The 26,713-nt window shown below is 38.5% G+C and overlaps 1 protein-coding gene across 5 annotated transcripts in view; it reads right to left on the bottom strand.

Moving 5' to 3' along the window:
* Positions 1-1,615: 1,615 nt before the first annotated feature.
* kmt2e (lysine (K)-specific methyltransferase 2E) overlaps positions 1,616-26,713 on the bottom strand; it is a 107,420-nt gene continuing 82,322 nt past the window's right edge. For 3 of the 5 annotated variants that reach the window (XM_080207489.1, XM_080207488.1, XM_080207487.1), the window contains exons 17-27: positions 22,083-22,451; positions 20,986-21,231; positions 20,143-20,296; positions 17,566-17,819; positions 16,005-16,061; positions 12,609-13,172; positions 12,073-12,398; positions 7,787-7,875; positions 6,618-6,761; positions 5,054-5,154; positions 1,617-4,860 (exon numbers count right to left, since the gene is read on the bottom strand). In XM_080207489.1, the coding sequence (XP_080063615.1) occupies positions 3,022-4,860; positions 5,054-5,154; positions 6,618-6,761; positions 7,787-7,875; positions 12,073-12,398; positions 12,609-13,172; positions 16,005-16,061; positions 17,566-17,819; positions 20,143-20,296; positions 20,986-21,231; positions 22,083-22,451 (4,143 nt within the window). In that variant the 3' untranslated portion in view covers positions 1,617-3,021. Of the gene's footprint in view, positions 4,861-5,053; positions 5,155-5,993; positions 6,079-6,617; positions 6,762-7,786; positions 7,876-12,072; positions 12,399-12,608; positions 13,173-16,004; positions 16,062-17,565; positions 17,820-20,142; positions 20,297-20,985; positions 21,232-22,082; positions 22,452-26,713 lie in introns of those variants that run through there. The other 2 variants (XM_080207486.1, XM_080207490.1) reach the window with 2 other exon arrangements.

Genomic DNA, 26,713 nt, shown 5'->3' with positions numbered 1-26,713 from the left:
GTTGTAAATGCAGTGAAGTGAGGAGTCTTCATGATAGAGGATGCAGGAACAGAAGCTCAGGTCAGTCTGATAGGGATGGGGTGGGGTTGGGTGTGAGAAGTGTCAGTAGTAAGGCTGAAATCTTAGCTTTGGCTTTCCCAATTGTTTAGCTGGTTACAAGTCTAGATAGCAAAGCTGAATTAGCAGGCTGTAAGGGTTTATTAAAGAAAAAGCACTGCCAAGATAGGTAGATACCATTGATAAACATATGAAAGTCGACTCCTTCTTCATCACCAAAATACTATGATGCCAAGCCCAGTCTCCACTTGTTGCAACTACCTGAAGATACACTTCTTAGTAGAAGGCAGAATCCAAAGTTTCTCAGTGCTTACAGGAATGGAGATTCAGCATCATTTTAAATGATCATGAATACAATTTAATCAGGAAAGGGAAATTTTACTTGTTGAAACTTTGCAAGAGAGAGTGAGGGAAGACAGATCCCTGAAATTTGGCACCCAGGTTGATAGGGTTGTTAAGAAAGTGTACAGTGTGTTAGCTTTTATGGGTAGAGAGACTGAGTTCAGAAGCCATGTTGCAGCTGTACAAAACCCTGGTGCAGCCACATTTGGAGTATTGTGTACAGTTCTGGTTCCCACGTTATAGGAAGCAATGGAAAGGGTGAGGAGATTTACCAGGATGTTGCCTAATATGGTGGGAAGGTTTTATGAGGAAAGGCTGAAGGACTTGAGGCTGTTTTTGTTACTGAGAAGGTTAAAAGGTGACTTAATAGAGGCATATAATATGATCAGAGGATTAGATAAGATGGACAATATGAACCTTTTTTCTCAGATGGAGATGGCTGGCACGAGGGGACATAGCTATAAATTGAGGGGTGATAGATAAAGGACAGATGTCAGAGGTACATTCTTTACTTAGAGAATGGAATGCCCTGCCTGCAATAGTAGTGGATTTGTCAACATTAAGGGCATTTAAATAGTCTTTGGATAAACATATGGCTGATATTGCAATAGTGTAGGTTAGACGGGCTTTAGATTAGCTTCACAGGTTGGCGCAACATCAAGGGCTGAAGGGCCTGTACTGCGCTGTAATGTTCTAAGTGAGAAAGGGTGATTGGCTATGCTGAATTGTTCCTTAGTGTCAGGGGGACTAGCTAGGGTAAATGCATGGAGTTATGGGGATTGGGGCCTGGATGGGATTGTAGTTGATGCAGACTTGATGGGCTTAATGGCCTCCTTCTGCACTGTAGGAATTTGTGCTCTTAAGATAAGATAAACCAAATGATGAACTGAAGAACAATGAGAAGAGAAAAATAACTAAATAAATGGATGAAAACAATTATAACATTAGCTTTATCGATTTAATAAATCAACACAACTATTTAGTTGCAAGGGGTGGCAAGAATCTGTATCGTGAGACTTGATCTGAAAAAGATTTTACATTGGCAATGTTTCTCCATCCATAAATAAATTATAATAGCTTTCACAAGGAGTGATGAACAATTTTGCTTTAATGTTCATATCAGCTTGTGAAATGAAAATCAATTGTCCTTATAGTTTTGGAACACAACAGGAAAAACATTTTAAAAAGATTGTTTTAAACAAAAGATTGTTTTGAACAAAAAATTGTTCCAATAATGTTACTTAATAGGGACATTTTAAGGTTTTTAAATGCTTTAGTCAATCAGTTATCTTTACTCATACAGTTATGGCGCAATAATACTGAGCCATTGTTTGGAAAGAAGAATCAAAACTTAAAACCAGTGAACTTCTGGTAACTGGTGTTTACTAAATTTACATAAACCTGCAATGTTCTCAGTGGCATCACTCCAACTGATAATTTTCCACAACAGTCTCAAACTTCACAAATAGTGTGTCTGTGTGTATCTATATTTTGATCATTTGTGATGAGATCAAAGGAATAAATAAATATGCATGAGACGCAGGGCTCAACAAACATGAGCTAATGTAACCGTAAATATGAACTGATTTGCTGTTTCTGCAATCATGGAATTTTAACTTTGCATGTTGGTGCAATACCTTAACACTGCTGGATTCACTTGCTACCTAATCATTTTTTCCTCCTCCACCTGCACAATAATCAATGTTCAAGCACAATTATTTTAAAAAACACTATGAAATATATATTACCAGACAAAATCCTAGGAGTCTGTATTTATAATTTGTAAAAAATGCAATTTACTGTGATTTATTAACATGGATTAAAATGCCCAACCAGTGCTGCAGTGTGACAGTATCTTAAAAAATTAAAATTCTTATACTAAGCTCACAGAGAACATACACATATTTGCAAAGGGACTTGAATGTACAACAGTATTCAAAAATGGGATAGAAGCATTGGCAAGTTTTACAAGCAAGGAAAAAGTAAATGCACAATTATTTACAAAACATCTGCCAGAAGAAATTAGAAATAATCTATACATTAAATTACTTTTCTACAAGAACCAATCAAGTAAAAGAACCATGTTTCACACCGCAACTGCTTCAAAACCTATATTGCATTGTTCTGCTATTGTTTAATAGTATACAAAGGAAAATAAAATGTTTTACTACAGAAAAGGGATTGAACAAAAAAAGTAAAAGTAAATTGCATGAGTGCCAACACTCCTTAGAAGTGCAGTTATATTTAACATACTTGAATAAAAAAATTTATACAAAACATTCAATAAATGCATTTTTAAATGCAACAATAAAATACTAAATTACAATTTTGAGCCAACCTGTGCACTACAACGTCAGTTAGGATGGCTGGAATGTCTACTTACAAAATAAAATCTGAAAAATGTTTTTCTTCTCACTGGCTTCACAAACACATATATACAGCTCCAACAGGAGTAAAATGTTTTTTTTAAAGAAGTTGTGTGAAAGACAAATAAAGATGAGCACTGGTGATAAGTTTATTACAATGTCTGACTTAAGAAGTATCTTTAAAAGATACAGTACGTAAAATATTTACATCATATTTTACAGAACAATGTTCAAAATGGGTCAGCACAGCCCCATTTTAGTGCCATCCTGAGCTGTGAAAATTGTTTTGCTGGAAAGACGGTGGCAATTGTGGTCTGGGAACAGAAATTTGTGGGGGTAATGCAGGCATCTGTTTAAGTCCCTGACCTGCATGTGCAAGTGGAACCACATTGGGAGATGGTGGATGGAATCCTGGGCTTGCAAGCGATGCAATACTATTTGCTCCTTGAGACGGGTGGTGAGAGCCTTGTCTTGGCAGAGAATGGTGAGATCCTGATCCTGCAGGCGGAAGCTGAGATCCTAGAGGAGTATGATGTGAAGGATGGTGACTCAAAGACTGATGGCCCCCTGAAGGAAGATGGTGTGGTCCTTGAGGAGCTGGGTGATGAGATCCTTGTCCTGGAGCAACATGATGTCCTGATCCAAGAACTGGAGCTGGTGGAGGAGGAGGAGGTGGTGGTGGTGGAGGAGGGGGCGGAGGAGGGTGTGCTGAATTAAGTGCAATTTGATGCGATGTTGTAGTTCCAGAGGCTGAAAGTGATTGATGTCCTGTTGCAGAAGGTGGAGGAGGGTGAACAGGTGCTGGCCCAGGAGGTGGCGGTGGTGGTGGATGATGTCCTGAAGGCTGAGCATGTAACAGTGGCCCTTGGGTTGGTGGTATGGGATGAACTGGACTAGTTACATGCGGCAATGGTGGTGGATGTGGGGCCTGTCCTTGAGGTGGAGGGTGATGCGGTCCTGGGAGAGGCACAAGGTGTGGTCCTGATCCAGGTGACTGAGATACCAGAGGTGGTTGTGGGGGTTGTGTTGTAGATGCTGAGGAAGAGTGATGTAGACCAGAACTCGAAGGTGTCAGATACTGCGCCGTAGAAGATGCATGATGTACAGAGGCAGCTGCTGCTGGTAACGACCCAGGAGTGTGTAATAAAGCCGAACTTGGAGATTTTGGGGGTCCTTGATGTATAATGGACCCAGGAGAAGGTTGAAGCAAGCATGCTCCAGACAGGGTCTGGGTCGGACTTGGTGCAGGAGCGAATGTTCCCTGCTGGGGAACATTTGTTCTCGGCTGATTAAAACTTTGAAAGTTCCCAGAAGGTTGCTGGTTTTGATAATAAGTAGGTGGTGGCGGTGGCGGAGGTGGTGGCGGTGGAGGTGGTGGGGGCACATTGCTGCTTGAATGTTGCTGGTTGAACTGACTCAGACTAGGCTGATGACCTGATGGTGCCGTCGATGAAGGATAAAATGTTGCACTTGTCTGTTGCTGTTGTGCTAAATTCCCAGGCTGCGCTGCCTGATAGTACACTTGCCCCACAGTAACAGGGGTTAAAAAAGATCCTCTGTGTGATGTGGCCTGTACAGTTCCCATTTGAGGTGACTGCGAATGAATTGTCCTGTATGGTGATCCCAGCTGCTGTGACTGAGACTTTGGTGAATGTAAGTGCATTTGAGGCTGTGGTTGAGAACTTGATGGAAGATAGTTGGTCTGTCCAGGCGTATGAGGGGCTGGAGATTTAAGAGGATGCTCAGGATGTGTTGGGAGCACTGGACATTGCGTCTTCAATGGAAGCGAAGTTGGTTGAGAATTAGATGGTTTTATCGAACTCTGGGACTGTGATGGACATGGATGCTGTGAATAATGTGGATTTCCAGACTGGCCATTAAAATTAACTTTCGAAATTGGTTGGGAATCAAACTGAAAATGCAATTTTTGCTGTGTCTCAGATTTAGTTTGACACTGATTAGAAGTCTCTGTTATATTACTTGCACTTTCTAATTGAGAAGGATGAGATTGTGGCAGGGTCTGAGACTTCACCTGCAACTTTACCTGGGGCTGGGATGAAAATGCAGGAGACGATGGAGAAGGCATTTGTGCTGGCTGTTAATTTAAAAGAAAAAGTTTGAACATATCATTTGAACTGAATACAACAAAAATAAACTGTATAATGAATTTCACTATCCATTAAGAATACCGAGTCATAATTTTTATACAAGCTACTAAATTGCATGCAGTATTGAAATGGCAGTACACTTAATACAATAACATTCTAAACTAAACAACTGCAAATTACCTTGTTTAATTTTGAAGGGCTTATATTATGCTTTTGAGAACTCACTGGAGATGGGCATTCCTTTTCAGCAATTTGTTCTGGGTTTTCCGCATCTGAAATTTCTGCAGAAGTAGTAGGAAAATTAATCAATGCACTCTTAAATCAATGAGGCAGTATTAAAATTGCATACTTAATTTTGAAAATGCAATCTAAAGCAACACAAAGTTGTTACCCTAAATTTATAAACAACAGCCATTTCTTCTTCTGCTACGGCACTTAATAAAATGTTATATATAACATTAAACAATATAAGTAAGACATATTGTTTGTCTCCAATATGCAGTAACTCATTAAGCAATTATCATTATACCATTCCCCCCAAAATTACAGGCAAAACTCTCACCAAAATTAGCTACACACAAAAATCTGGTTGAATTAGCATACTTAAGCAACTCTTAATTCTTCAGAAAATATCAGTTGAACATTGAGTTCCATTAAGGTGGGGCTTTGAGTTGCGACTTATTTTCAGTAACTTCTATGTAGAAATGAGGTTCTGGCAAAACTCACAGTAAACAGTATTCCTCTGTACATCAAATATATCCTTCAAACTATGTAAAGTCATGGATGTTTTGTGAGCCATAACTAATGACTGTTGTGGCTAGTGCTTTTAAAGGAATACTCTACAATCATAATATACTATACCAGAATATTCCTTAAAGAAATATTTTTAATGGTTTCCTAGAAAGCCAGATATTTTCCCTTGGATCAGCACTGGATAAGCTAGCAGCGTTGATGCATGATACCTCTCAGTGCTTGGTCACTATTTCCAATATTCCTCAGGAATACTTAATTATTTTTCCTACTAGGATTCATGATAAAGCCACATGAAGATCTAAATTGCTCAGGCTGAATAATGGAGATTTCAACGTTAGACAGATATCCAAGTGTTTTGATCAATTACCTTTAGAAGACGGGTAGAAGTTTCACAGTTCTCTTCTTGAAGTTACACTTGTGTTCAGACACCTCCTCAGGAGGTAAGACATAAACTGGGGAAGATGCATGATGTTTAACTTGTACATTGCTTGGAGGAATGAGCAGACTTGAAGGGCAAATAACTTTTTCATCCCATATCTTTGCCTTTATAAGACCATTATACAACCTTACTGTGGAGTATTCCTTTAAACTTATACCAGCGGAACGGCATAAACTACTAGACATTTGTCCTACAATATTCACACACCTAACAGTTATACTGAAGCAGAGGTAGTAATATAAATTCCAAAATACAAGAGAAATTACAAGCACAAGGTGCACACATTTTTATTGCAGATTATATACATTTTGCCACATACATTATTTTATTTATAAGTACAAAGATGTATAATTTTAAAATTAATTTTACATTTCAGGTATGAAACCAGTTCATTTCTTCAACTGTGTTCACATAAACAGTCAATTATTAATGCAGGCAATATGGAGGAACAACAAGGGGATTCCAGTCTTGTATAGCAATAGAAATTTTGGTATATAACAGTTACAGGTCACAAAAATGGTGGAATGATTATGAAATGTCTTCTCTACTGACCTATGTTAGGTTCACTGGGAGAGATGGCTGGGATCTTCAGCTGAAGACGTGGAATGGGTTTTGAACAGTGGGATGAAGATGGAGTTTGAAGGTGAGACTGTGGCCAATGAGTTGATGTTGGGCTATGTGTGGGTGAAATCATTCCTACAGATGGGAAGTCCCAATAACAGAGTATTAGAAATGATAGACTTGATTTTATTGAGTAATTTACAGAAAAAAACCCTTTCAAATGTACTTTCAAATAAGCATTAAAGCTGTCACTGACTATTGATTATTATAAATCAATAATTTCAATCTAAACATATGTGGACACTACTGTAGATGGGCCATATCTTTATAAATTTCTTAATATGAATCATATATTTGTAAACAAAATGACAATTCTGGTCAATCTGATGAGTTAATCCAAAAGACAGGCAATTGGACCCAATGTCCCAAACGCTTTTCTTTAAATTGATTTTAAAAAGTGCCATAAGTTGCTTAATATCTAAAACACATGGTATAGTAACACACTATACAGACTTTGCAACTTCAAATTCAGCATTGAGAGAGCTCCATGGCAATTCTTAAAAATTGTTCAGGTATTCATCTTCCAATGAAGGACATGTGCCTTCAGTTTTCTCCAAGTGTTTCTGTCCAGCTTATTTACACACTTGGGAAAATAATACACCACCTCCAAATCTCTGCACATACACTCTTAGTGCAGCCTCTAGAAAACGCGTATCATCATTCTAATTCAACTTTCTCTACCGTTTTGTAGAACATACAATGTCTCACACCTAAGGTAAGGAATTGAGCATGATATTGCTGTGCAGAAAGAACTCAACCCCTGCCTTTCCTACACCATGACACTGACCACTTATAAAACTTGAACAACCAAAAGCCTTACCGCTGACAGGTTGGATAGTTCCTAGCTGCAGCCCTGATTGATAATTCCAATCACCTGAATCTGCTCTATTAGTGCATTAACAACTACAGTCAAGTTTGTAATCATACTGTCAAGTTTGCAGTGGCAAGTTAGCATCAATGTATGACCATTCCTTTCTTATGACAGGTTGTAGCATGCCAAGGGAAAAATCACATCCTTGCGAAGTTTCTGAATTGACATTCGAATCCAACAGTTCCCTTATATCTATACAGACCAATTTAAAAAGATGTGTAACACTTACCACCTTCTTTTTCTTTTCTATGATCACTCAAAAGCAACGCTCTCTGATAGCTTCTTTCTCTTACTTTCTCAACTGAGGTTGAAGCAGTCCTTAAAACAAAATATAGGGAGTCATCAAGAAACTGGTACCATGCAACATTCTAAAGGTTTTAAAGGTTATTAGCCAATAAAACAATAGTTAACAGCATTTTCCAGCATGGGGTAGAATTTTCATTAGGTTGATCTTATTTTTTAAGATATAATTTGAGAGGAATAATGGTATCTGCTGGAAAGTATCTTCGAGTTTTAAGTGTAAATCTGGTTTTTGTATTGATTTAAAAAACTTTGAGCTGGAAGCAGTCCAGTACATAAAACTGGTCATGCTTCCAGGCTGAATTAATCAGCATTGGGAGTTTTTACTAACTGCATTTGTTTGCAGGCCATCAGGAGGTTTGAAAAAATAATAAAGCTGATACTTGGGTGCAAGGATGCTAAAAGGTGTGTTTTAAATGGCTTTGGTTTCTTTTTAACTTAAATTAAGAAACTGACTACTGTACCCCATGAACAATTGGTTCTCTATAGTTTTTCAGTAATTTACAATCTGGTTACTTTGGGATGGAGAATTGACACTGGTTAAACATATATTTTTTGCAATAAACCCATTTATTACTCAAACATATCCAGAAATATCTTATGAGGCAATTTTTTCTAAAAATATTATAAAAAAGGCATCCAACTGCATTGATTCATTCTAGATTTTGAGTTTTCAATGTACAAATGAGCTTCAGCAGAAACTCATTACCCAATTAGATAAATTAGTATGCATACAGGCATATACTGCATTAGAGTACAGAAGTCTTTCTCAAGCAAAATGCCCAGTTGCTAATCCAGCAAGCTGATTCTAAGTGTATGTGATTTCCACATGTTAGGTTTCAGACACATAAAAAGATTTTGGATTTTATTACAAAAAGGTTATCATTTTTTGGATGGCTTAAGGATTTTCACAATGTTCCCAAGTAACTTCTAGAATTACATAAAATATACAACACAGAAACAGGATATTTGGCCAAACCAGTCTGTACTAGTGTGTATATTCGATATGAGTCATGTACCATTCAGTCAATCACATCTCAGTCTCTCGGTGTATCTTTCTTTTCCGCTCAGCTACTCATCTAGTTTCTTACTGAGAGCAGTTTAGTGATTTATTAAATTCCACATTTTAATTTAGAGGAGATGGTGGCCTAATGGTAATGCCAACAGACTAGCAATCCAGAAGCCTATGCTGATGCTTTGGGGACATGGGTTTGAATCCCACCACAGCAGCTGGTGGAATTTAAAAGTTGTCTTTGTAATAGTGAAATTAAATCATTGTCAATTGTCATAATAATCTATCTGGTTCACTACTTCACTTTAGGGAAGGAAATCTGCTCTCTTTACCTGGTCTGACCTATATGTGTCTCCACAGCACTGTGGTTGACTCTGAAATGGCTGAGCAAGCCACTCAGTTGAATCAAACCACTTCGAAGATTACAAAAAGGAACAAAACAGACAAATCACCCAGCAATGACCTAAGCACCAGAAGTGAAACTAGCAACCCCAGCCTGCTGTACCTGTGTACTTATTTTCAGCAACTGATGCACGGGCATATCAAGGTCTTGCTGAGTATCCGCCTCTCTAAATTTACATCCGTTCACAAATAACAATCTGTCTTCCTATTTTTGCTACCACAGTGGATAACTTCACATTTATCTACATTATGCTATATCTGCCATATGTATGCCCACTCATTCAGTCTGTCCAAATTATGCTGAAGCATCTTCTGCATCCAGCTCACCCTCCCACCCAAATTTGAATCATCTGCAACTTGGGAGAGAATACATTTAGTTCCCTTGCCCAAATCATCAACATGTAATATGAACAGTTGGGACTGTAGCACAGCTCCCTGCTGTACTCCACTAGTCACTGCCTGCCAATCAGGAAAAGACCCATTTATTCCAACTCTCTGCTTCCTATCTACTAACCAGCTTTCTATCCATCTCAAGACACTACCAACAATCCCACGCGCTTTAACTTTACATAGTAATCTGCTATGAGAAAGCCTTCTGAAGATACATCTAATGGTTCTTCCTGGTCAACTCTACTGGTTACATCCTCAAAGGATTCTAGTAGAATTGTCAAGCATGATTTCCCTTTCATAAATCCATGCTGACTTTGTCTGATTATATCACTGCTTTTCAAATGCTGTGCTATATGAAATCCTTGACAATGGACTCCAGCAACTTCCCTACTATCAATGTTAGGCTCACTGGTCTATAGTTCCCTGTTTTTGTGCTTTTCTTAAATAGCTGGCTTATATTAGCTACCCTCCATCCTGTAGAACCCAGTCCAAAGTCCAAAGAATTTTGGAAAATAACCACCAATGGATCTACTATTTCTATGGCCACGACTTAAGTACTTGGGTGAAGATTATCAGGCCTTGGAGATTTATCCACCTTCAATCCCATTAATTTCCCCAAAACCATTTCGCTACAAAAACTAATTTCCTTCAGATCCTCACTAAAACTTGTGTTTCTCAGATCTTCTGGTACATTTCAAAGTGACTTCAGAATGACTTTCAAATGGCATTAGAAGTTGCAATTTAACCAGACAGCAAAATGTGAGCATGCTAGAGAGGTGGGAGTGACTTTGTACTTGTTCTTATAATGTTGCACATCTGCTTGTAGTGCAGTCGGTGCACAGCAAAAGGGGTTGTGAGGCATATCTTGATTGCATTGGTCAATTAATGCTTTAGCTTGATGTATTGTTGCTTGTTAATGAGTGCCTGAGTTATATTGATTTTAGATTGTTACGATAAGTCTAAAACATGAAATCTTGTTCTTCAGTTATTTCCGTTGATTGTTTGGGAAACTCATCTCTTTCTTGGAAATTATTGGTCTCTGCAGGGAGCGTAACATTAGTAAAAGGAAAGACATCAGTTCCAGAACCATGATAAGCATGGAAGAGCCATGCAGACAAATGGCATAAAATATGCCTGTTACTCTGATGTAAAGAGCCAGAGACCAATATTTTCTGATAACTTATTGTACTAATAATAATGTTAGGATTAAAATACTACCAATTGGAAAATTAAGGATATTGATATTTGTAATTTTCCCCCTGGATCCTACCTCATGGCCAGGCTTTCTCCATGGTTGAGAAGAGGATAAAGAATAATTAAGAAATATTGCTGTTTACATCAAATGATCATTCAAATTAAACACCTCAAACACCTCCTCACCAATCTTTTTTAAAATTCATTCACAGGATGTAGGAGTCATTTGCAAAGCTAGTATTTATTGCTTGTTCTAACTGCCCTTAAGCAGATTATGATGAGCTGCCACCTTGAACTGCAGTGCTTGTGTTTAGGCACACCCAAACTGCAAGGAGGGAGGGTGGTCCAGTATTTTGGCCTCACGAAAATAATAGAACAACTTATAATTCCAACTCAGGATGGTGTCCAACTTGGACAGTAACATGTTCCCATGTGCCTGCTGTTCTTATTCTTCTGGATGATAAAGGTTTTGGGTTTGGAAGATGTCATGGAAGGAGCTTTGGCAAGTTTGCACAGTGCATCTTGCAGATGGCACACACTACGGCTAGGGTGTGCCTGTGTTGGGAGAAGTGAATGTTGGAAATAGTGGATTGGGGGTCAATCAAGTGGCTTGCTTTATCATGAGAACTATGCACATAAAGCACTTCAGTGTGCATTTTATCATGTACTAAATCCTACTTACTAATTACCCATGTCCTCAGCAGCCTTTACTGGTTCCATGCCTCAAAATACACTTAATTAAAAATTCTTTTCCCTGTTTATAACCGCTATATCCATTTTCCTTCACTGGTTCTCAACCTACACTACAGCTCTGTTTCTTTCTTCCATCCTACCTCTACAACCTCTTCCAGCCCAAAGTCCCAGCTTTCACTTTCTGGTCCACTCACCATTCCACTGACGTTGGCAAAAAATTAAGCCCGTCTGCCTTTTGCAATTCATTTGTTGAGCTCTTGTACCTTCCTACGCTTTTTCCATAAATTGCAAGTTACTATAAACAACTGCAGAATATATTTACACAGAAGAAAATTGATTTACAAGTTGTATTATTTTCAATTGAAAATATTAGACTGATGCTACTCAAAAACTTTCAAAAAATTCTTATTTTGTTTTTAAAGGTCATGCTTCAAATTGAAAATACAGTGTGTGAATAACATGTTATGTTTATACCAGATAGAACATGCACATTTTATTCCCAGAAGAAATGGGCATAGACTTACCACTGGACATCCGCATCATCCAATTTTTTTTCTGTTGATGGGGTCTGCTTATTTGGAGATTTGTTGCCAGTTTCAATGGGATTTGCAGATTCCACTGTAGCAAGCAAAGATGATGAATGACTAGCGGTACTTTCGCCTTGTTCTCCACTAGCAGTTACGCTGCTGTTACTGATGCCATTGTCATTGTTATTGGCCACACTGATACCAACACCACCACCAACACCAATAACACTGTGTGGTGATGTGGCAACTGGAGAAATGCTTTCTGATTTGGAACCACTTTGTCTTGCTTCCCGCTGCCTTTTACGATACTCCAATAAAGACACCTGAAAAAAAGGGGCAACTATTGAGTGTACTTCACATCAATTACTGACCACTGCTCCACTTTAAGGTACAAATTAAATTTCTTCTTTCATTCTTAGTTTCAAATAAGTGTGATCCACATCTTATTGTAGATCAGTATGTTTTTCTTATACTGAGCATTTTGTACTAGAAGCCCGAAAATAATTCTGTCAATTTTGATCATTAACATTTACCTTCTTCTTCTGCGGTGGATTTTGTGGAGTACAGCTTCCCTCTGTCATACCATCCCCATTAATTCCCTTGCCAAAGTTGATTATGCTATCTTCAGAGCAGTAATAACCAACTCCTTCTGGAAATGATAGTCTGTTATCCTCTTGAAGCATTTTTGACTCACTTGCCCTGAAGCCACCTCCTACTTCCAACTGATGTGAAGGTGTCAAATCCCGAAGATTGGAATTCAAAGGTGAGAAATTTAAGCTGGGTCGTTCCGGACTCTTCATCCATGAAGAGTAAAGAGTGCCCATTCCACCGTAAATAGGTTCTGATTGGCTGTTTGTGTCAGTCCGATCATGGTGAATAGGGCATTCTAAATCTTTGTGCCGTGCATGCTGTTCACATACTTCATGTCCTGCCTGTAGTTCTACTACAGATTCAATGCCACTGATGCACTGGCTAATATCTGTCCTGCTCCTTGGGCTAACATCTCCAATAGTCTTTGCATCATGTAGTCCCATTTCTGTTAGGTTGGAGCTTCTGAAAGAATTCAGTGCCAAAAGGGAGGGTACTCTGTCAGAAGTCTGCAAGTAAAAAAGAATGAAGTTATTGGTAATTTATTCTATGCTACTAAATTCAATGATACTTAAAGGAACCATATATATAATTCATCATGTCAAAAGAGCGACATGCAGCAGCAGTGGTTAGCACTGCTACCTCACAGCACCAGGCTGATTCTGGCTTTGGACAACTGTGTGGAGTTTACATGTTTTCCCCATGTCTGAGTGAGTTTCCTCCAGATGCTCTGGTTTCTTCCCACACTCCAAAGATGTGCATGTTAGGTGGATTGGCCATGCTAAATTGCCCTTCAGTGTCCAAGGATGTGTAGATTAGGTGGATTAGCAATGGTAAATGCGCAGGATTACAGGGATAGGGCAAGGAAGTGGGCCTAGGTAACATGCTCTTTTGGAGAGTAAGTGCAAACTTGATGAGCCAAATGATGACCTTCTACACTGTAGGGATTTTATGGATATAAAAATGAACAGCATGCTACGGTGCAGAGGGACCTGGGGGTCCTTGTGCATGAGTTGCAAAAACCCAGTCTGCAGGTGCAGCAGGTGATCAAGAAGGCAAATGGGATGCTGGCCTTTATAGCAAGGGGGATAGAATATAAAAGCAGGGAGGTCTTGCTGCAACTGTACAGGGCATTGGTGAAGCCGCAGCTGGAGTACTGTGTGCAGTTTTGGTTGCTGCACTTGCGCAAGGATGTTTTGGCCTTGGAGGGAGTGCAGGGGAGGTTCACTAGGCTGATACCGGAGATGAGGGGGTTGGACTATGAAGAGAGACTAAATAGACTGGGTCTGTACTCGTTGAAGTTTAGAAGAATGAGGGGGGATCTTATAGAGACGTATAAGATAATGAAGGGGATGGATAGGGTAGAGGTAGAGAGATTCTTCCCGCTCAGAAAGGACAGCAGGACTAGAGGGCACAGCCTCAAGATGGGCGGGGGGGGGGGATGGTGTGGAGCAGTTTAGAACGGAGTTGAGGAGGAACTTCTTCACTCAAAGGGTGGTGAATCTCTGGAATTCTCTGCCCGTTGAAGTGGTGGAGGCTACCTCGCTAAATATATTTAAGACACGGGTAGATAGGTTTTTGGCAGACAAGGGAATTAAGGGTCATGGGGAGAAAGTGGGAAAGTGGAACTGAGCCACTTCAGATCAGCCATGATCTTATTGAATGGCGGGGCAGGCTCGAAGGACTAGATGGCCTACTCCTGCTCCTACTTCTTATGTTCTTATGTAACAGGCAAATCTTTTTACATTAATCAGAAATATGAAAAACTGATTTTCTTTCCCTGACAAACTAGTATTAAACTGCATTGTATAGAAAGTTAGAATATATCTTGTATGGTCATGCATTGCAATGATAATTATGATCTTATACAATGCTGCAAATTTAGCCTTGTATCCTTTTCAAGGAGGAATCAGTCAGCTTGCCTGGATTTTAGATCAGACTGTTTCAGCAATTTAGTTGCCAGTGGCTCCGTTTTCTCCCCTTCTCTGTTTTGGAAGATGAAGCAGGAGCTTTGGAGGGGAAAACCGTCCTGAAGAAACAATGCCACTTCTTTCTCTCTTCCAAGCACCAGGTCAGAGTTCTGCAGCCCGGTTGGGATAGACAATGAGATGGAAGGGGATGCACAAGAAGATCTGAATAGAATTTCAAGATCAAGAGCAAGTGGACAGAGAAGACCTCCACACGGTTCATTAGAGGACAAAGACTGTGTCCTAAAACTGCAATGGAAGATCGGCAAGCAAACTTCAGGAGGCATGGCCTATAAAGTCTAATTCCTTGGCATGCACCAGCACTTGTTAGAGATATCAAACTGCTTATCTAGGAGCTGCAATGACATATCTGGGATTATGGACAAGCTGCGTTCAGTGAAGGCATTAAAAATTATAACAGCAGAAAGGCCCAAGTTTGTTAATTTGATGGAGCTACATTAAGGTATTCAGGCATCAATGGCTGGTGGCATATGTGCAAACAACAGCCAAAATCTGAGAATTTCGTGCAATGTGGAATGTTAAGCTGGATCAGTATATAAAAGTAGTGTGAAAGCACTAGTCCTAATCCTTTTCTGAAAGCATTCATCTATGAGCTGCTGCTAAATAACCCCCCTGGCTGCCTGCTGTACAATCACACTTCAGTTTCTCCTGGATCCTCTTCCTCTTGGAGCTTTCCTTTCTATGATAATGACTGATCTTCAGCTGCTGCTGGCTCGATGTCTTGTCCCTCAAGGAAAGGTTATGAAGCAAAACACCAAATTACAGAATCTTGAACCTATCACACAATACAAGAAGCTTGTGATATGGGAAAACCACACAACAATTCTGGTGTACATCTGATACTGGGGAGAAGAAAATAATCAGCAAAAAAAACCTTTTACTGGTTGCCAGTAGAAAGTGGGAAATTTAAATGATACGGTATCAATGCATGATTTAACTATAAGAAAATGAAGAGCAGTCTGAAACTAGGATACTAACAAAGACTACAGCAGAGAATTCATAAAGAAATCAGTAAACTTACACAAAAGATTCAGCAAGTAAGTGATTATTGTCAACCTATAAATTATTTTGAAATAACTGATTTAAAATAACAAATATATTTTTCTGCTATGGAACTTTAGGACCGCTGAAGATAAGGGGAGAGCACTGAGATGCAAAATAGAGGACGTATAGATTAGATGGAGATGTATCTTTGAAAAGTTAAATATACCCACAATCCCACAAATCCCAAGTCATACGGTTAAATGTTAAACATTTATAAGTTACATTGACTAAAAGAACACTTCTGCCAATTCTGAATTTCAATAAATCTATAGTCCGTCCAGCATGCAATAAAATTAACACTAAATTTACCTCGTGATTGTATGCTCTTCGCTTAACCTCTGGGGAACTTTCAGGTGATGAAATGTTCTTTGGACAGGCCAAAGGAAAAAAGAAAAAAATTCAAGGTAAACAATAGAGATTTTAAAATTGAACTGGATTGATTAGTTCATAATATTTTATATAAAAAATGTTTATTGAATAAATTCTAACACATCTCAAAACAAGTTATTTTTATTACTATCACTTGATGTTGTAGGAGCTTGCTACGCACAAATTGGCTGCCACTTTTCCTATATTACAACAGTAACTACACTTGAAAAGTGGTCTGTTGGTCATAAGACACTTTGAATCATCAGCTGAAAAGTGTTATATAAATGTATGTCTTTCTTTCTCTTTTATTGTAATAAACAGCAATATTAATATAAATAAATCTCCCTATTAAGGATGAATTTGATCTTACATGTCATCTTTGATTTTACATGTCAATAGAATAAACCCAAAATATTGGGAAGAATTATGCAATTTGGTTCCATGACCTTATCTCAGCCATGATATTCATCCTGTTACTGTCTCTCATTTTCCCAGCAAAATAATTTTACATTAAGTTCTATATTTAGTAATGCACATCAACGATAAAAAAGTTGACATTACTACATTACAATCGAGATGACAGGAAGCTGGAACGGTATGTGATTTTTCTTCTCCATTTCAACACCATCTTGGGCCCTGAGTAACATGGGGACCATGTTGCATTTAGGTTCTAGTTCACTAATAAATTTACTCATGGCTAATCTGTACTTCAATTTCACTTACATCTTCCATTTTGTTCCATCATAATCCTTCATACCCTGACTGAGTGAAAATCTATTAACCTTAGTCTTAAATGTTTCAAATGATCCATTATCCAATTATCTTTGTGAGAGTATTGGGTGGACTCGAACACGGAACTTCTGGTTCAGAGGCTGCCCACTGCGCCACACGACCTCCAAGAGGTTGGTGACCAGTCTGATTATCCTTCTATTACCCTTAAGATGGTAATATGGATCCCCAGAAAACAAAATTTTATAGTTATAATTCTTCACCTTTACCATCATGTGTGTTCTGCCCTAAGCCAGGCCGTTGGCTCACTGTCTGCTGTTGCTTTATCCTTGGTGGTTTTCTAGGCAGTCTTTGTGAGTGGTTGTTTGTTACTGCCTTCCACTCTTGGATAGGACAAGGTCTACCTTGGCCAGAACAGGAATTAAACCTGTGCTATTGCTATTATTCTGATTCACACGCAAGCCATTTAACTAACTGAGCTAACCAGAAGCCCTTATAATGCATTATCTAAGCATTATTGAAGACTACTGTTCTTTCTAGAAAAGGTTTTTAGACAAATAATTAGCACAAATCAAATTGTTCTTTAATTTTCACTTTTGTAAGAGAATCCACTAATTTGGTTTTAAGTCTGAAATGTGGAAATGTTTAATTATGCAAGATACAAGTTATTGTATTGATTGTCCCTTGTCTAGTATTAACTTAGAACAAAATAAAGCAGGCTCAGTTTTATTATGGTTCCTACATTGCTCTCCTATTAAAAAAACAAACTTACCTCAAATTGCAGGGAATTTCCTTGAAGATTGGGTGTTCCAGGTGTCACAGGTGAATAAACAGGTTTGTAACCATTTTTACAAGATTCATCCTCTATTTTTCCCTTTGTTGGAGTACTACACATGGAAGGATCTGAGGCAGTGATATCAATAAATGGGGGAGTTGTTTGTGGAGAAGGGTTTGGAGTGGAGGGTTCAGGTAAACCAGAATCTATTAGATGGCGTAATCTTCTCTTCTTTAAAGGAGTAATTAAATCTGTAAGACAAGATGAAAGATGAGATCAACAGAAAGCCATTTAGGAGCCAGAATGAGTGAACATTAAAACAAAATATTTGATCAAATAAATCAAAAATGAAAAAAATGTCAAACTGCACACAGTTTGTTTAAGACCTATAAACAATACAGTTTAAATCCGAACTCTCTCCCTCCATACATGCACACCCACATGTCTGCAATCATTCCCACAACCTCTCTCCTTTTCAAAGCACCTTCTCATGCAAGAGTAGGAGATGCAACACCTGCCCTTTTAACTCTTCCCATAAACCTTCTCCTGGTGAAACAGCAATTTATTTGTATCTTTCAATTTGGTACACTATTTACTAATCATAATGTACTCTACTTTAGAGACCAAAGGAGTGGCCAGTTTGCAGAACATTTCCATGGAGCCCATATGCTTGACTCTAAGCTCCGAATGCTTGTCATTTTAATTCTCTCCTCCTACTCCAATGAAGCTCAATTTAAGAATGGGAAGGAACACATATTTCAATAATTGTTCAACCATCTGGGCTGAATACTGAGTTCAACGATTTTAGTTGAACAAACTTGTGTCTTCATTTTTCAGACAGCATCCGGGATGGTGATTTCAGATATTCCAATTTACACCTCCTCTAGGTGTTATCTTTTGTTTCTTATCCCATCACCATCTCCTTTTGCTTTGCTCATCATCCCTTTTGCTATTTGATCTCTCCAGCTCCTTCATCTGTCACCTTTGCTCTTTCTTACCTCCCTGTTTTTCCTGCCTCCGAACTTGCTTAAAATCTGTAACATCTGATTTTTTGTAGTTCTGACAAAGGTTATCAACCCAAAATGTTAACAGTTTCTCTCTCCATATCTTTTGCCTTGACAGGTGAATATTTCCAGCATTTTCTGTTTTTATTTCAGATTTCCAGCACATTTAGTTTTTTGCTTTTGTATGAATTAAGAGATTGACATGCTCAAGGTAGGGCTGAAATGATTTAAAATCAACTATCAAACATAAGAAATTTGAAGACTTTAAGCTATATGCATAGCAGATTCAGTATAATGTGGATAGATGTGAGGTTATCCACTTTGGCAGCAGTAATAGGAAGACAGATTATTCTTGGATGGGTGTAAATTGAGCGAGGTGGATACTTAGCGAGACCTTGGTGTCCTCTTGCATCAGTCCTGAAAATAAGAGTGCAGTTACAGAGGCAGTAATGAAGATAAATGTTATGTTGACCTTCATAGCAAGAGGATTTGAGTATAGGAATAGGGATTTTTTACTGCATTTGTATAGAGTTTTGGTGAAGCCACACCTGCAGTTTTGGTGTCCTTATCTGAGAAAGGATGTCCTTGCTATAACGGGAGTACAGCTGATTCCTGGGATGGCAGGTCTGTCATATGAAGAGAGGCTGAGTTGGTTAGGATTACATTCACTGGAGAGTTAAGAGTGAGAGGGGATCTCACAGAAACTTACAAAATTCTAACAGGGTTCGACAAGGTAGATTCAGAAAGAAAGTTCCCAATGGTAGGGGAGTCCAGAACTAGGGATCATAGTTTGAGGATAAGGGATAAACCTTTTAGAACTAAGGTGAGAAATTTCTTCACCCAGAGTGTGGTAAATGTATGGAATTCACTACCACAGAAAGTAGATGAGGCAAAACATTGTCTGATTTCAAGACAAAATTAGATAAAACTTTTGGGGCTATAGGGATATAGGAATATGGAGAGAAGGCAGGATCAGGGTATTGAATTTGGTCATTAGTCATGATCATAATGAATAGCGGAGCAGGCCCAAAGGGCTGAATGGTCAACTCCTATTTCTAATTTCTACCCCTCCCTATATGTCAAAACCTAATAAAAAAGTACCTGGATCTTTCTGTGACTTTGTTGATTGCTGTAAGTTGTTATAATTGTGGTATGGTGGAATGGTTTTATGGTGTTTTGAACAAAAAATACAATTAGGTACTGGTAAACCCATGGCCAAAACTGCAATAGAAAATCTTTTAGATTCTCAAAGAAGGACTCAGACAGCATCAAGGTTCTATTACTCCAAGGTTAAAAGTCAAATGGAAAACTGATGCCATTTTCTAAAAACTAAAGGCACTCTTTAGCGGGAGCTTATAGACATGTAACCTGAGATTTATGTAAAAATATTTAAGGACCTATCCCAAGAACAAAGAAAATTACAGCACAGGAACAGGCCCTTTGGCCATGGAAGACCAAGCAGGGTGAGTGACAATTCCATAGATGTGGAGGTTGAGCAAATGAGGAACAGTATCCATTTGTTACAATTCCTAATGTTTCAGTAGATAATGACTTTGGTATACTTCAATACCTGTTAAACAGCAATTCCCACTGAGCGCAGTCATGCCTGGGCTGTGAGTTTCTCCACTCATTGCTGGACTCAGAGAGCCATCGTACGATGTGGAGTCAAAGGCATCAGCAACAGTTGAAGACGTTTCATCCTCCAAGGCCTGCTTTAACCAACGCTTCATAAACAAACATGGAATTAGATGCTAATCACCAGCATAATTACAGAGAAGAAGGGAAAAAGTAAGACCCAACATTAAAATTCTCACTTCCTCAGGGTTCCTATTACTTTTCAGGTAGCTGCCAAGTTTATGAAGACTAATAATAAAAATGCTTGCCTTTGTAAAATGATATAGATTTAATCCATCAAAAACACTTCAGTTAAGTTTGAAATTCAGTTGCTACTGATTATAATTAAATAGTTCAAATGCAAATAATTCAAATTATTTGCATTCTAAGAGGTTAATTGGCAATGCATTATACACTCAATTACTAGACTTAACCTTTTGTGGTGAGTTTAATGGAAAATTAATTGCAAATCAAAATTCTAATAACAAGGAAGCTCAGGACGAGATGCTGCTTGTGTGAATCAAAGAACAAAGAAAATTACAGCACAGGAACAGGCCCTTTGGCCCTCCGGCCCTCCAAGCCTGCACCAACCATGCTGTCGACTAAACTAAAAGAACAAAGAAAATTCAACCAGCAGAGCGCTGTAAGATGATAGGATCCTTTACTAATTTAACATTAGTTCAATAAATAAGTGATCCATCCTTTAAGTGGGTTATATATGACATTAAATTAATTCATAAAATTGCTACTTAAAAATACATTTACATGACCATGAAAAGTGGAGATAAAGTTTTATTACCTTTTTGCAGGATCCAGCTGTTGGTTCCAAAGGTTCTTTCCGTCTTCTTCTCTCAGACAAGAACGGAGAGCAAAAACGAATATAGTGCTTAGGGGTTGTATAAATATGAGGACTATGTGTAAGACCAGGTAATGAATTCAACTGTGTAGCTAAAACCTCAGGGTCAGTTGTTATCCGCAGAGGTCTATCAAAAGGGTTGTCTGTTGGTTTACCAGCCTTCTCATTCAACCATTCACTGACCAAGTGCTGAAGAAAAGCAAATTTTAAAACTATTAATGTTGCTAAAAATCCAATAGTAATTTTAAACACACATCATATATTATATTTAAATCTTTTGTTTTTGCTTTGCATCTCATTTTCCTAGTCAGGCCTTGCAGGAGCGAAACATATCAAAAAAACCAAAGAAGTACTAAATTTTACCTTGTAAATCAGGCAACTAAAAATAGGAAGTAGATTTTCGTAAATATAGGCAAATATAGTTCAAAATAAATGAAACATTGGCATGTTACATAGACATAGAACAGTACAGGCCCTTCGGCCCTCGATGTTGTGCTGAGCTTTATCTGAAACCAAGATCAAACTATCCCACTCCCTATCATTCTGGAGTGCTCCATGCGCCTAACCAATAACCACCTGAAAGTTCCTAAAGTGTCCGGCTCCACTATCACAGCAGGCAGTCCATTCCACACCCCAATTACTATCTGAGTAAAGAACCTACCTCGGACATCCCTCGGGCCTGTTCTGCGCTGTAACGTTCTATGTTCTATATCTCCCACCGTAGTTATGCCCCCTAATAACAGCTATATCCACCCAAGGAAATAGTCTCTGGACGTCCACTCTATCTATTCCCCTCATCATCTTATAAACCTCTATTAAGTCGCCTCTCATCCTCCTCCACTCTAAAGAGAAAAGCCCTAGCTCCCTCAACCTTTCCTCATAAGACCTAATGTTAATTGAAACAAATGGTTAAGCAATGAATCATGAACTATGTGATCACATTACCAATGCTGGAGACTTTACAAACATTTGATGATAAGGAACAGAAGTACACAAATTTTAATAAGGTAGACAAATACATCAATCAAATAGATGCACACCTTTTTTGTTTTGGGATACTTAGATGCTGTTTTATTGAAAGTTGGTGAAGGTGTTCCTGTTGATTCTTCTGTCACTGTGGTGGTTTCTACTGCTGCTGTTGGTTCCACTTCGATAGTCTCATCCTCCGTATTAGCATCACATGACCGAGGCATTGTTTCAGGAAAAGAATTTTCAACTTCATTCTGTTGGTTACCCGAGACATCGACTTCTGGAGAAGATGGAGGAATATCAGAGCAGGTACTGACAGTTCTGTGCCTCCGACGTTGCTGTCCTATGTGAGTCCTACTGCGGGAGAAGCTTTTCCTCTGTTTTGCTCTGTTTACTCTGGCAGGATTTGGCTTGCTTAAAACTTCTTCTTTTACTGATTCCTGGAAGAAATATGAACATCTTGATGATATAGTAATTAAATTTACCATGCATCTCTGGTTGAGTTGAGTGAGTAAATTTTCCTGAAATTTAACAGTAAGGCAAAAAACCAGTAAGTACACATTGCTTTTATTAAGTTTTACTCAAGGTAATACTGGGCTGGATTTTGTGGGAAACAACATCCTGCAGCATATACTATCAATTAAGACTTTTTCTGCCATTGGCAGATCAAATTTCTTTGCACTCTTATATGTTTAAGTACAAGCTGGAAACAGTGTTGAGGGCAACAAGGTGTTTGTGACCTTAGTTAATGACAGGGCCAACAGTGCATCTCCAATGATTTCAAGAGAAACAGAAAAGGAAGATAAATTAGACACCAATCAGCTTCAAAATACAGAGGGGAAGAAAAACTGATTAACAGAGAAAAGGTAAACAAAGAAAAAGCAAAAGGATTAAAAAAAAACTTGACCTTTTAAAAATCTCTACCATGGGATTTGAGAACGGGAATAAGATTAAACATTTACATAAGAACATAAGAAATAGGAGCAGGAATAGGCCATCTAGCCTTTCGAGCCTGCCCCGCCATCCAATAAGATCATGGCTATTCTGATGTGGATCAGTTCCACTTACCCACCCGCTCCCCATAACCCTTAATTCCCTGATCGATCAGAAATCTATCTACCCGTGACTTAACCATATCCAATGAGGTAGCCTCCACCACTTCAATAGGCAGAGAATTCCAGAGATTCACCACCCTCTGAGAGGAGAAGTTCCTCTTCAACTCTGTTCGAAACTGACCCCCCCCCCCCCCCTTATTTTGAGGCTGTGCCTCAAATTTGAAACAATTTCAAATTGTTTGCATTCTGAGAGGTTGATTGGCATTGCATTATACACTCAATTAACCTTCAGTGGTGAGTACAATGGAAAATTGATGAGTGTAATGGAAAATTAATTGCAAATCAAAATTTTTTAAAACAAGGAAGCTCAGGGCAAGATGTTGCTTGTGTGAATCAAACAGTAGAGTGACATTAATCAGAAGTTCTAAAGGTTCACAATTGATCTCTTAATCCAGTGTTCTGATAAAAGTTCACAGACCTGCAATGTTATCTGTTTCTTGCTCCACAAATGTTGCCAGGCCTGCTAAATATTTCCAGCAATTTCTGTCCTAATGTTAGGTTACCAGCAACAGCAGTATTTTGCTTTTATCTTAATCCCCTGAATTTGCTGGTCAACTAACAATGTGAGTCATTACTACATAATTAATTCTACCAGCAAGTTCTGGTTCACTAATTTAACAAAAGATTTACATCTGAATTGCTTCTGTTGAGTACTCCTACAAGGGCATGTCATCCTGATACAGTTCCAAGTTGTAATTGTTTAAGTTTTGAGACCCCAGAAAGATATTGACCAAAAGGCCTTGTTCTAGCAGACATCTCCCCTCAACTGCCAGTGCTTCCACAAAAAAAATTCAAGTCTACATGGGATATTTGACAAGACAATTTAAGAGCAAATCCTTTGCAAAGGGAGCAAATGTGAACATACAATTTAAATCTATTATCAGAAACACTGATGCCCACTTTGAAATCAGTTTCTAAAAGGATGTGATTCTCAATGGTTTTTGAGCAGAAGAGAGGATAGAGTCTTACTCCTATAGGTTTTTGGATGGTTCCAGTAGTGTGTCTGGAGATGCAAAAATTCAATTCGCAGTGTCTGCAAGTGAACCAAAGATAATTGGTAGCTGTGTTGTTCCTAAACGAATGCCTTGGCTGCTTCGGAACACATCGTTAGTGCCACCAGAAGAGTCAGGGGAACCTCTCTCAACATGATTTCAGCCACGCCTAACTGCTTGTAATCCATATAACAGTCTGCTATTAAAGTTGCTCCATGAAGTTTAATGCTTCTTCTAGCAACTGTTACTTATCATTGTTTCTCAAAACCTGTTTCTTTCAGTCCCTTTGTTATCCCTTATGGTTTAATAGCTTGCTTTAGATCTCTTTCTTTCTAACTTTAATCTGTTGTATTGTGGCACTTGCTTGACCAACAATTTTTAACATTGCTTATGCTTTTCAGCTGTTGTGCTGACTCTCATCACCAATGATTCTGTAAACATTTCATCTATAATTTCCTGCATTACCATAGTGACAACACTTCAACCATAGTTTAATATTCTGAGGTTATGAAAGGTATTCTATTTGTTTTCTATTTCATTGTGTAGAATCCCATCAGTCTCTTGTACTCCCAGATCATCTTCCCATTTCCTTGCAAATGTGCTCAAGCTCATCCCATGCATTAGAATCCCTGTCACTCCCCCCACTGCCCTTTTCTCACATTTGTGCTCTGTGTAATTGTGGAATCTGAGCTTTGTTGTAGGGTGTTGGTTAGAGTCGGTAGGTTTGAAGAAATCTTCATAATTATATTCAAGTTAACTGTAAGTCTACACTATTTACAAATATACAGTAAAGGGTACAAACTAGGAGCGGTCTCCATGCTTGCCATTACATACAGCTCTGTCCAAAACTTGATTGACTTTGAATGCAGTTCATTTACTCTCTTGCATCATTGAGTGTGAGAGTAGTATTGGACTCAGTACCGCATTAGCCTTATATGTGCCAGACCCATATACTACACCTACTTCAAGTCCTTTTCCAATGTATTTTAAGTGATTTTACCTTATATCTTACATTGTTATTACTGTCCTACATTTATATGGCCATTACGATATTATCACTATCCCATTCCACCCCCCCCCCCATCAAGTTCTTGAATTAAAAAGTTCAAGTGGTCTGGAGACCTTAAAACCCTTCCATATCTTAGTTTGCATTACTGTTGGGAGGAATAGTACTCTTTTGCTGCTGATTATTTCTGTAAGTATGGAGATTGTTCTAGAACTGGGTTATGATTTCATCCTTTTCTTCTAATCTTTTATGTTGAATCACACTTGATTAGTTCTGCAGTTGCACTGGTTGGTGACAGTTAGCCAACTTATTTTTGCAGGACAGACGAACATTGTGCACGTCCCCTTGTCATTTTTTCTATCATCGTGTAGGTCGTTGCAATGTGTGTGTGAATTCACACTTGTTTCATAATTTTACCCAAATAAGTCCTTTCCCAGTTGTTTTTCAAGCTTATTAATCTTTTCACTTAGCTCAGCAACAACTCTGTTTTGAAGTTAACTGAGGAACTCTTTAAAAGTGTGGCAACTTCAGCTGGCTATTCTTCCATGGTCATTGACATCTCCTTGGACTCTTTCAATTAATTTGTTATATTATGAATGTTTCATAGAACTTCTCGTATCAGCTTTCAAAGTTTGGATCTGCTATTCTGTATTGTGTACATCAACCTTCACTTCCTTCAGATTGGACAGAAGTTCAAAAAGTTAATCACAGAATTGCTACAGAGCAGGAGGCCAACATTTGGTCCACTGAGTCTGCATTGACTTTCCGACAGAGCATCACATCCAGGCCCACCCTCATTCCATTCCCTTAACCACATGCATTTATCTCATTAATCCCCCTAATTTACACATCTTGGGACACTAAGGGGCAGTTTAGCATAACCAATCCATCTAACCTGCACACCTTTAGTTGTTAGTTCTGCTTTCAAGCAGCTGTTCTGATGTGTCAGCAATTCTTTCTCCTGTTCCAGACATTTTGAATGATGCCTACTAGAGACCGCCAATGCTTGATGTTCATCAAATTTTATTGGAAATCAACTTCTGATGAATGTGCCTCTACATGTTAGTCATTTAATCATTTCCAGTCCTCTTTCAAGTATTCTACTTCCTGTGTGACGTTATCATTGTCATTTATCATTTTCCTTTACAAACTCATCTTTTGTATGTGAAAGTTGCCTATCAATTCTTCTTTAGCAGAGCTCACGGTCTGTAATTGCTTTAAAGCCAATTGACTCCAAGACTTTTCGTGCTCTTTTGTGAAACGTTATAATTGCATTTGTCCTTCTAGGTTCTCGATTTTCATCTCTTTGTATATTTCTTCCAAATGTCCAATCATTTTCTTCAGCTCTGAGGTCTCTTTCTTCAACTCGTGGCTTCCACCTGGAATATAGAACATTCCTGAGTCTCCTCTGCCAACTGGTTCTTCAGATTCTTCGCAGTAACATTGTTTCTCTGGAAATTACAATCTTTGACCTGAAGGATCCTTGTAGCTTGTGACGGTCTTTTAGCAGGTTTTCATTCTCTTTGCAAATTGCAATTATTGTGTCTTTTTCTCCTGTTCCTTCATTCTACTGTTCAAAGTAGTCTTCA

The sequence above is a fragment of the Carcharhinus amblyrhynchos genome, chromosome 19, assembly GCF_965287045.1.
Source record: "Carcharhinus amblyrhynchos chromosome 19, sCarAmb.v2.hapA, whole genome shotgun sequence".
Taxonomy (NCBI): Eukaryota; Metazoa; Chordata; class Chondrichthyes; order Carcharhiniformes; family Carcharhinidae; genus Carcharhinus; species Carcharhinus amblyrhynchos.
The sequence above is the reverse complement of the archived record's forward strand: the minus strand, read 5'-3'. Positions and strand labels throughout refer to the sequence as shown.